The sequence below is a fragment of the Sardina pilchardus genome, chromosome 7, assembly GCF_963854185.1.
Source record: "Sardina pilchardus chromosome 7, fSarPil1.1, whole genome shotgun sequence".
In the NCBI taxonomy this organism is placed as follows: Eukaryota; Metazoa; Chordata; class Actinopteri; order Clupeiformes; family Clupeidae; genus Sardina; species Sardina pilchardus.
Window position 1 is genome coordinate 33,906,004 of NC_085000.1, and position 11,333 is coordinate 33,917,336.

General features: G+C 40.3%; 1 protein-coding gene across 2 annotated transcripts in view; it reads left to right on the top strand.

The window, feature by feature from the left end:
• rtel1 (regulator of telomere elongation helicase 1) overlaps positions 1-11,333 on the top strand; it is an 81,644-nt gene that overhangs the window by 28,463 nt on the left and 41,848 nt on the right. For both annotated transcript variants that reach the window (XM_062541902.1, XM_062541901.1), the window contains exons 18-21: positions 1,307-1,347; positions 2,024-2,109; positions 8,106-8,183; positions 9,627-9,704. In XM_062541902.1, the coding sequence (XP_062397886.1) occupies positions 1,307-1,347; positions 2,024-2,109; positions 8,106-8,183; positions 9,627-9,704 (283 nt within the window). The remainder of the gene's footprint in view (positions 1-1,306; positions 1,348-2,023; positions 2,110-8,105; positions 8,184-9,626; positions 9,705-11,333) is intronic.

Sequence of the window (11,333 nt, forward strand, 5' to 3'; positions counted from 1 at the left end):
TAGTGATGATCTATATCCATATAAGGATCAGATGGGGTATTGGTGATCTATATCTATATAAGGATCAGATGGGGTAGTGGTCAGTAATGTGGTTGAGCGTTCCTTCGTGAGTCACCGAAGAATGAGAAGTAGCCTTGTGTGCTCCGTGTGTGTGTGAGAGTGTGTGTGTGTTCATTAACCACCTTCCTGACTTTCTCAACCAAATGAGTCAAATGCAGGGGTAGAATTATTTATCTATCTATCTATCTATCTATCTATCTACTGTGTCTATCTATCTATCTATCTACTATCTCTATTTATCTATCTATCAATCTATCCATAGATAAATAGAGATACTTTATTGATCCCCAAGGGGGATTTATCTATCTATCTAATATAAATATATGATATATCTTTACAAATTAATATTATTGAATTAATTAATTGATTAATTACTTAATTAATGAAATGAGTATGTGTTATTGATTTATTTATATATAGCCTGAGGAAGCCCATGGCGAAACGCGTTGCTCAGAAATAAAAGTGTAGTCCAATGGTGTACAGTGATCCTTCTTTCTTTTATATATTATTCTCTGTGTGTGTTATTGATAATGTATATTTTAGGATTATTTCGTACATTATCGTATGTCTATTACTGATTATATATATTATATATTAGGAATATTCTACAGTGAGGCTCATAAGTATTTCAACCCATGCTGAAGTTGACTAAAAAGAGGAATATACAGTCATATTTTGGAAATTGATCTTAGTGCCGTAAATTTAAAAATGAGGAAATATCTAACCTTTAAGGACACCAAATTGTTAGCGAGTAAATTATGTATCATAAATAAATAAAAGTGTTTCCTTAAAATACAGGGGTCATACACACACACACACACACACACACACACACACACACACACACACACACACACACACACACACACACACACACACACACACAGTATCACGCCGCCTTTACTCAAACTACCCACTCAAGAAATCTAAAGCAAAGTGAGGAGTTGTTTTTTTTGCTGTTTTAATGGATTTGATTTGCTGTTTTTAAAACAGCTCAAAGTTAGCAGGCAATTCAGTTCTTGCAGGTTTTAAAATGCTTGAATCATGAATAATTATTAACGGTGTGTGTGTGTGTGTGTGTGTGTGTGTGTGTGTGTGTGTGTGTGTGTGTGTGTGTGTGTGTGTGTGTGTGTGTGTGTGTGTGTGTGTGTGTGTGTGTGTGTGTGTGTGTGTGTGTGTGTGTGTGTGTGTGTGTGTGTGTGTGTGTGTGTGTGTGTGTGTGTGTGTGTGTGTGTGTATTTGGCAGGTTTCTACCAGCAAACATGGCCTCACTGGGCAACACTGTTGGTAAGACAAAGACTTATTTGAATGTCCGTGCTTTATCATCATCCAAAACATTGTTTCCATGACTACCGTTTATGTGTGTGTGTTTTTGTGTGCACTGTGTTGTTTTCTATTTCATCTGTCATTTCCTTTCATGTGTCTGCGAGACAGAATCTGATTGAAGTGCAGATACCATCAGCATCACGTCTCACTCACAGCCTTGGAGCTGATAGCAGCCTCATGTGTTCATCAGTATCTTGGAGCTGATATCAGCCTCATGTGTTCATCAGCCTCATGTGTTCATCAGTATCTTGGAGCTGATATCAGCCTCATGTGCTCATCAGTATCTTGGAGCTGATATCAGCATCATGTGTTCATCAGTATCTTGGAGCTGATAGCAGCCTCATGTGCTCATCAGTATCTTGGAGCTGATATCAGCCTCATGTGCTCATCAGTATCTTGGAGCTGATATCAGCATCATGTGTTCATCAGTATCTTGGAGCTGATATCAGCCTCATTCATGTGTTCATCAGTATCTTGGAGCTGATAGCAGCCTCATGTGTTCATCAGTATCTTGGAGCTGATAGCAGCCTCATGTGTTCATCAGTTGAGAGAGTGAGGTTCTATTGGGGTTCAGTGAGGTTCTAGTGAGGTTCTAGTGAGGTTCTGGTTCTAGTTCACGGTTCTTGGTGTTCCGCAGTGAACCTCAGCCGGGTGGTGCCTGATGGACTGCTGGTCTTCTTTCCCTCCTACCCCGTCATGGACAAAACCCTGGAGTTCTGGAGGGTAGGACACACACACACACACACACACACACACACACACACACACACACACACACACACACACACACACACACACACACTCACACCCACACACACACCCACACAGACACACACACTCCTGCCCTGTCATGGACAAGACCCTGGAATTCTGGAGGGTAGGACACACACACACACACACCACACACACACACACACACACACACACACACACACACACACACACACACACACACACACACACACACACACACACACACACACACACACACACACACACACACACACACACACTCCTGCCCTGTCATGGACAAGACCCTGGAATTCTGGAGGGTAGGACACACACAGACACACACACACACACTCACACACACACTTTGTGTCTGACGCATGCCCACACCCCATCCACCCATCCATCCTGGACAAGTCCCTACAGTTTTGATTGGAGACACCAGCATATCAGTATCAGTAATCTAAGAATATACTGTAAATAAACAACCATAGAAGAATAAGAAATAATGAAGCGATGCTTCATGACTTGACACGATTGGATGAAGAGATGTTGCTGTTTTTGTATCTATAGCTACGGAATCACCCATTACTCAAACAAGCAAAACTGTGACTGTTCTTCTATGGCAATGTGCCCCTCTACTGAATGAGGCTTTACAGATTACAGGCCTTCACCTGTCCACACACCCTTACAGATTACAGTATTCACCTGTTCACACACCCTTACAATTCACCTGTAGTGTTTGTGTTGCTATGACGGTGTTCCTGAGATACCATCATGTTGTGTTGCGTATTAGTAGTTGTGTATTAGTTAGCTTAGTGATATCAGAGCCCGTCTACGGAGAGCCTTGCCACTCGCTATTAAGTCCCATTGTAACGACTTTTGGTTGTAGTTCCACCAAAATTCCACTGGGGGCGGTCGCCTGAGTGCAGAATGAATGGGAGCCTATGGTAGTCAGGGGGCCAAAACTGATATTAAAACTTTGTCGGACACTTTTTGGTACAAGCATACAACCTATCCAGTATTGATATTTAACCCCTCAACATGAGTTCTAGACAGGTTGTCAGCTGAGAAAATGTTATTTTGTCCATTTTAACACTATATTCTTAAAAATGGAAAAAGCGGATTTTTCCCCCAAAGTGCTTCTTTTGTCTTCCATGTTACCTACTGTAATTTTGGGCAAATGTGCAATATAATCCAACTTGTGTGCAAGCATGATCTTTAAAAAATAATGATCAATAAATACCACAAGAGTATCACACCACAAGGGCCACTGTTGTGTCAGGGGGCCAATTCTGAAAAGGGCTTCCGTTAAGACTTTTGCAGACATGTTTTGGTTCAAGCTGTCAGTGTCACCCTATTTTTTTTTTGTTAGAAGACACAAATAGGTAAGATATCAGGGTGGTTGTGAAGACGAAGTTAAAAGCTTGTAGGGAGAGACATGCAATGCTGCACAAGTTATAATATTTAAATGTTACAGTGAAAATGTAGAACTGTAGATGGTGGTGTATAGTGCTATTTAACTTCATTAATATACCAGGCTGTGACACAAATGATATTTAATGGACATATTATGGCTATGGCTATGGCTATGGCTATGGCTATGGTTATTTAGCAGACGCCTTTGTCCAAAGCGACATACAAATAAATAACAATACAAATTAAATTAACAGTGAACAATTACAAACTAGGGAGAATAGTAATATTATCAGTAAAACAATAATTTTAAGCACTAACCTAATGAGAAATAAAACAGTGAAATGAGAATAGCAATCAAATAAGTCACTCAGTTAATTATATATAATAATAATAACTAAAGCATGGTATGGCTAAATTTAAGGACAATAGCAAAATAAATTTCAAATTCTATTAATAGACAAATTATAACAAAACAATACTATTATACAAACCATAACACATCACAAACTCAAAGGACTAAGTGCATATTAAATAAATATGCCTTAAGACCCCTCTTAAAAGATCCAAAGCTGTTGCTGGAACGGAGAGCACTGGGCAACTCATTCCACCAACACGGAACCACTGTATTACTATAGTTATTCATTCAATCCAAACCTAACTGCTCTCTCACTTCTTTAGGGTTAGGGGTTAGTAACTAGTTAGCAATAACAACTTTGTTATAGTCGTATGGTATGTTTTTCCCCTGTAAAACCCGGGAAGTTAACTGATCTCAAATTATTTGAGTATACTGTAAAGCCTGGGAAGCTAACTTATCTGAAATTATTTGAGTAAACCGGATGCCTTGACATTTGAGTTTGGCAACTCATTTAATTTGAGTGTAAATAAATCATTCAACTGGAGTTATTAGTATATTGTACAGTATGTATTGCATTTTGTGTTGGGATAACTTAAAGGAGTCAAGTAAACTACACTAATTTTATTCACCTAATAACAACTTGAGTGAATTGTCATGACAAGTAAGAATTATGTAGGCCTACACACGAAAAAATGCAATGTACTCAATGTGTGAGCTATCATTTTCTATGGATTATGGGTAAATGCTTTTTTGATTTTCTAATAAGTATTTGTTCTCTTAGCTGTTAATTTTGGCTTCTTACTGTTTACCAGGTGATGGGCAAAAATATTGTGTTGATGATGATTTTCAGAATATGGTCAGATATACCATTAAGGAGAAGCCCATTCTCAAAATATAAAGAACATTTTGAAGTTCACTTTTTCTTGGCCTAATGCAAAGTTGATTGCGTTTCCCAATTTGACTTTGACCTATAGTCACTTGAAAGTATCATAAAGTTGAGTATCCCAATGGTGTGATTGAGCCTCCTATTGTCTGTCTGTATTGTCTCTTGGGGAGATACAGACACATTATGCATGTTTACATTGAGTAACTATATTACCCCTATTATGGACAGGATATGAGCTTCAGGAGTAAAGATTTCAGGATTTTTTTATAGGTTTAAATTTCTATTAAATGAATAGGATTACTGCAGAATGATGGTAGTGAAACATAATATTTATCACCATGGCAGTACTGGCCATTATGATATACTGTATCTTCAGATTATCATTACGTCTGTCAGAAGCATTACAAGTGATCTAAGATTTTAAAATCAGCCCACAGGCCAAGTCTGTTATGGATAGTCATCTGCTTGATGGTGTGTGGTGTCAATGTAAATAACACAATAACATAACAGCTATAGTATAGCCGTAAATATAGTTTAACTATTGCATTTAAGATTCAATTTCAGTCAAGATTAATATGTGATAATGTGTTAAGAATACTATGGACAGTGACATTCTGGGAAATGTCATGTGTGGTCAGCCATTTCTTATTGTGAATATACTTCTTGCCATGATTACTTAATTGAAATGAGTGGCATATACAGTCATGGCTGAAAGTGTTGGCACCCCATGCAATGAATAATGTATCATGAATAAATAAATGTTCTTCCTTAAAAAACTGGGGTCATACGTATTGGCACCCCTATGTTAACCCTATGTTCTCAACTCCCATAGAGGCAGGCAGATTTTTATTTTTAAAGGCCACTTATTTCATGGATCCAGGATACTATGCATCCTGATAAAGTTCCATTGGTCTTTAGAACTAAAATTGCCCCACATCATCACACACCCTTCACCATACCTAGAGATTGGCATGGTGTTTTGTTCAGTTTTGTTCAGTTAGCCTATTAGCCTGTTTGATGCTCATTGAGCTCAATGCAAATCAAACCAGCTAATAGGCCAACTGAACAAAACACCATGCCAATCTCTAGTTATGGTGAAGGGTGTGTGATGATGTGGGGCTATTTTAGTTCCAAAGGTCAAGGGAACTTTATCAGGATGCATAGTATCCTGGATCCATGAAATAAGTGACCTTTAAAAATCTGCCTGCCCCTATGTTAACCCTTTGTGTTAAATTCCCATAGGGTTACATAGGGGTGCCAATACATTTATTTATTTATGATACATTATTCATTCACATAGAAAGTTGGTGTCCTTAAAGGTTGGATATGTTCTACTTTTATTACTTAAGGCATTAAGATCAATTTCCAAAAGATGATTTTATATTCCTCTTTTTAGTCAACTTTAACATGGGTGCCAACACTGTCAGCCATGACTGTATTTTACTCAAGTTGAAATTAGGTGAATAAAATGAGTATACAGTAGTTTACTTGACTCCTTAAAGTTATCCCAACACAAACTACACACATAGAAATAACTCAGCTGAATGACTTATATACACTTAAGTTAACTTCCCGGGTTTTACAGTGCAGCCAAGCAGTGGTGCTCAGGTAGGCAGCCAACAGAAGGTACCCAGGGACCATGTCCATGTGCTCAGTCCTGGTCCTGGTCAGGGACATCGACACTGCCTGGTACTGCACTGACTTCCACTTTCCTCACATCCACATATCGTCAACTCCAAGCACCTGACCTGTACTCACCAAGCTCCAAGCACCTGACCTCTGTGGTTAAAAGCTGGGGGGAAAGCATGCCATCCTTCATGTGCCTTCTTCTGTTGGCTGCCTATACCCGAGCACCACTGCTTGGATGGGGAAAAATGCCTTTGCCATACGACTATTACAAAGTTATTACTACTAACTAGTTACTAACCTCTAATCCTAAAGAACTGAGAGAGCAGTTATGTTTGGGTAGAATTGATAACTATAGTGATATGTCCATTAAACACAATTTGTCACAACCTGGTACATTAATGAAGTCAAATAGCACCATAGACCACCATCTACAGTTCTACATTTTCGCCATAACATTAAAGTATTACAACATGTGCAGCAGTGCACTGTCTCTCCCTACAAGCTTTAAACTTGGCTTGACTCATTCCCATAGATAGGGGTACTGATTGATAGAGGTTTTGGAATGCTATGTTATGTTTCCAATCTGATATTCACTTTGAAAACTGGTTCTCTTTAGGCGGAGATTGTTTTTTTCATGTTCTAGGTCTGTTGTATCTTATACTGTATAATAAATGTTAATTCTGACACTTCAGCAGACATCCCACGAGTGTTAGCTTTCATTCCATACCATTTTTATCTATATGGTCCTTGTGGTTGTGGAGATATTCAACATTTATCGTTGGTATGTCATGTTGAGCAGGAAACCAAAAAATTGGCCTGAAATTGCTTGCACAAGTCAAAAAAATAATAATTTTGCTTGACAACCACCATAATATCTTACCTATGGGTGTCTTCTAACTAAAAAAATAGGTTGACCGCTTGTACCAAAACATGTCCGCAAAAGTCTTAACGGAAGCCCTTTTCAGAATTGGCCCCCTGACTATGGAGCTAGACGGCTAAATTAGGCTCTTTCACCCAATTGTCGTTGAGAAATCTCAGATTTGAATGTAGTTTTTGCAAGTTCAACATGGGTTTCAGGTCAAAAGTTGAATGAACGAGTACTTATGTCCTTCCGATTTCTTACAGGTTGAGTTGTTGTTGCCCATACCACGCTAGCATTCTGCTAATGAAGCTTGAGTGTATGATGTCATTTACATTTTAAAAGACGTTTTAAAGCAAATAAGTGACTCTAAAAATTCAAACACCTCGCAATACGTAATTTCTTTGCATCCCCTTTCGAAAACAACATTCAAATTAATTGACAAAAATGTATATTTTGAGAAAAGTGGATTTTGAGGGGTATTGCTCCATAGACCTCCATGCATTCTGCACTCCAAATGTGAGCGCCTCTAATGGAACCAGCGTGGAACTGCAACCATTTCAAAACCGGAAGTATAACGACAGTGGCAGTTCTCCCCTTATTAGACATTCTCTGGTGATATTGATGTGCTTCGATGAGACCTGCAATACCAGAGAGGGTTAAAGCAATAATTAAGGATCTTTGGCGATACCATCATGTTGATGTGTATTAGCAGTTATCTTATTGCTGTTGTGTTGGTATTAGCAGTTAGCTTATTGCTGTTGTGTTGGGTATTAGCAGTTAGCTTATTGCTGTTGTGTTGGGTATTAGCAGTTAGCTTATTGCTGTTGTTGTGTCTCCAGGGAAATGGCCTCGCTGAGCGCATTGAGAGCATCAAGCCCATGTTTGTGGAGCCACGGGGGAAGGCCACTTTTACAGAGGTGGGTGTTGCACTGCTATGACACACACATTGTACATTCAAAAACATTACCCACACACACACACACACACACACACACACTCACTCATAGCGTCATGACTAAGTTAAGTGCATCAAATCTTCAATTTGCCTCATTATTTGTTCTGTAAAACAAGCTGTTCCTGAGAAATCCTGTTTTTAAATTGCTGCATAGTCTCAAACGTTGGGCCTAAACTACAACGTATTACTAAGTAAACCACTTATTTCAGGACGCCTTCGTGCATTTTTGTGAATTGCTTACTCATAGAGTGTCCCACCATCCAGAACGCACTTGGTCTTAAACCAACTCAAAAGGGCGCAGGTCACCCCATTGCTCATCCAGCTACACTGGTTACCGTTGGCCACCCGCATCAAATTCAAGACACTAATACCAAGTACTCTCTGGCTCGGCTCCCACCTATTTGAATGCCCTCAGGCAGGCATGCTACCACACGAGCATTCCTCAGGCGAATGACGTCTAGCTCTGCCACCGACACACTCAAGCCAATCTAAACTTTTCTCATCTGTTGTTCATACTAGAGTAGGGACATCACTCTCCATCTTCAAAAAACGTCTTCAGAGAACATCTCCTCTCATAGCACCACTTACAACCACTTATTCCTGCTGCTCTCTACCTTTTCACATCTCCTCTCATATCTTATTCCTGCTGCTCTCTACCTTTTTACATCTCCTCTCATATCTTATTCCTGCTGCTCTCTACCTTTTTACATCTCCTCTCATATCTTATTCCTGCTGCTCTCTACCCTCTCATATCTTATTCCTGCTGCTCTCTACCTTTTCACATCTCCTCTCATATCTTATTCCTGCTGCTCTCTACCCTCTCATATCTCATTCCTGCTGCTCTCTACCTTTTCACATCTCCTCTCATATCTTATTCCTGCTGCTCTCGACCCTCTCATATCTTATTCCTGCTGCTCTCTACCTTTTCACATCTCCTCTCATATCTTATTCCTGCTGCTCTCGACCCTCTCATATCTTATTCCTGCTGCTCTCTACCTTTTCACATCTCCTCTCATATCTTATTCCTGCTGCTCTCGACCCTCTCATATCTTATTCCTGCTGCTCTCTACCTTTTCACATCTCCTCTCATATCTTATTCCTGCTGCTCTCTACCCTCTCATATCTTATTCCTGCTGCTCTCTACCTTTTTACATCTCATAGCACTTATTCCTGCTGCTCTCTACCTTTTTATCATTATTCTTTTTCAATTTTGTTGTTAGATTTGCTTTATTAGGCTTAAAATGTTCACTATGTTGTAAGTCCCTTTGGTTAAAAAGCATCTGCCAAATGTAATGTAATGCAACATCGAGTTGAACACACACACATCTCACTGAGATGCTGGAATCATAATCTGAACGTAGCACTGTGTGTGTGTGTGTGTGTGTGTGTGTGTGTGTGTGTTCAGGTGATTGATGGCTTCTATGAAAGAGTGAACGAGCCAAATGGGCGGGGAGGAAGCTTCTTTGCTGTGTGCCGAGGAAAGGTAGGCTCACACACACACACACACACACACACACACACACACACACACACACACACACACACACACACACACACACACACACACACACACACACACACACACACACAAGCTTCTTTGCTGTGTGCCGAGGAAAGGTAGGCTCACACACACACACACACACACACACACACACACACACACACACACACACACACACAAGCTTCTTTGCTATGTGCCGAGGAAAGGTACTGTAGGCATGCACCCCGCACACACACACATACAAGTTCAATCTCAAATTTGTTGTCATGTACTAATAACAGGATTTGTCAGCAATGAATGACATTTGTTGTGCTCAACTCAACTATAAAGAATAAATTAAATAGTGTATTGTAGTACAGTAAAATGTATATTATTTGTGCATGAGTGTGTGGAGGGTGGGGGGGTGTTTGTGTGTGTGTGTGTGTGTGTGTGTGTGCATGGGGGTGTGGGGGGTGACACAGGTGGAAATGGAAGGAATACACATACACACACACACACCATATTGTGTATTTTCTCAGTCATGGGCCACAGAAACATGAAATGGTAGACAGATCCCAATAACAGCGCTTTATTTTGATGGTGCTGCTAGCGCGATGTTTAAGGAGCTGGGCTAGCGTGCAGTAGTGTGTGTGTGTGTGTGTGTGTGTGTGTGTGTGTGATAGGGCGGTGGGAGTGAAGTGTTTAAGCTGCTCTGGGAACACTGTAACCCTTTGTAGCATAATGTAATTAGCTATGTCATTCTGAGCAAGGGGCCCAACCTCAGGTCACTTTGGGTTGAAACTGTCTGCTGAACCAACGCATGACATAATGCTGCTAGTGACGCTGACTCAGGTGTGACAAGTCATGTGGATTTAGCGTAACTTCACACACACACACACACACACACACACTATACACACACACACACCGCGGTGGAGAACAGTCATTGCCAGAATTGTCAGAATCATCAATAGGAAAAAGATGATTCTTGTTTAAATTTGCTCTCTGATGAGGTCATCAGATGTTTCCAGCTGATACGCTGCATTACTTGCAAAAAGGGGGGAAATCCCACAGAGGCTCATTTGATGTGTGTGTGTGTGTGTGTGTGTGTGTGTGTGTGTGTGCAGCATTGCAAGGCCCTGACAATATTGTCTGTAAAGGGGGGAATTCTCAGAGAGGTTCATTTGATTAATTTGTGTTTGTGTTCGCACAGAGGTTTGATGTGTGTGTGTGTGTGTGTGTGTGTGTGTGTGTGTGTGTGTGTGTGTGTGTGTGTGTGTGTGTGTGTGTGTGTGTGTGTGTGTGTGTGTGTGTGTGTGTGTGTGTGTGTGTGTGTGTGTGTGTGTGTGTGTGTGTGTTCGTGTTCGTTCTCACAGAGGTTTGTTTGATTATTGCGTGTGTGTGTGTGTGTGCTCACCGAGGTTCGTTTGATTGTGTGTCTCGTGAATATCTATTCCACTGTGACAGCAAAAAGATCCAAAATTTCACCAAACAGGTAACGGTGCTGTTGTCGGAAACTCGTATTTTGTTTTTAGCTTCACTGGTGAATCACTCATGCGCTAGGGACACAATGTTTTTAGCTTCACTAGTGAGTGTGTGTGTGCGTGCGTGCGTGCATGCGTGTGTGCGTGT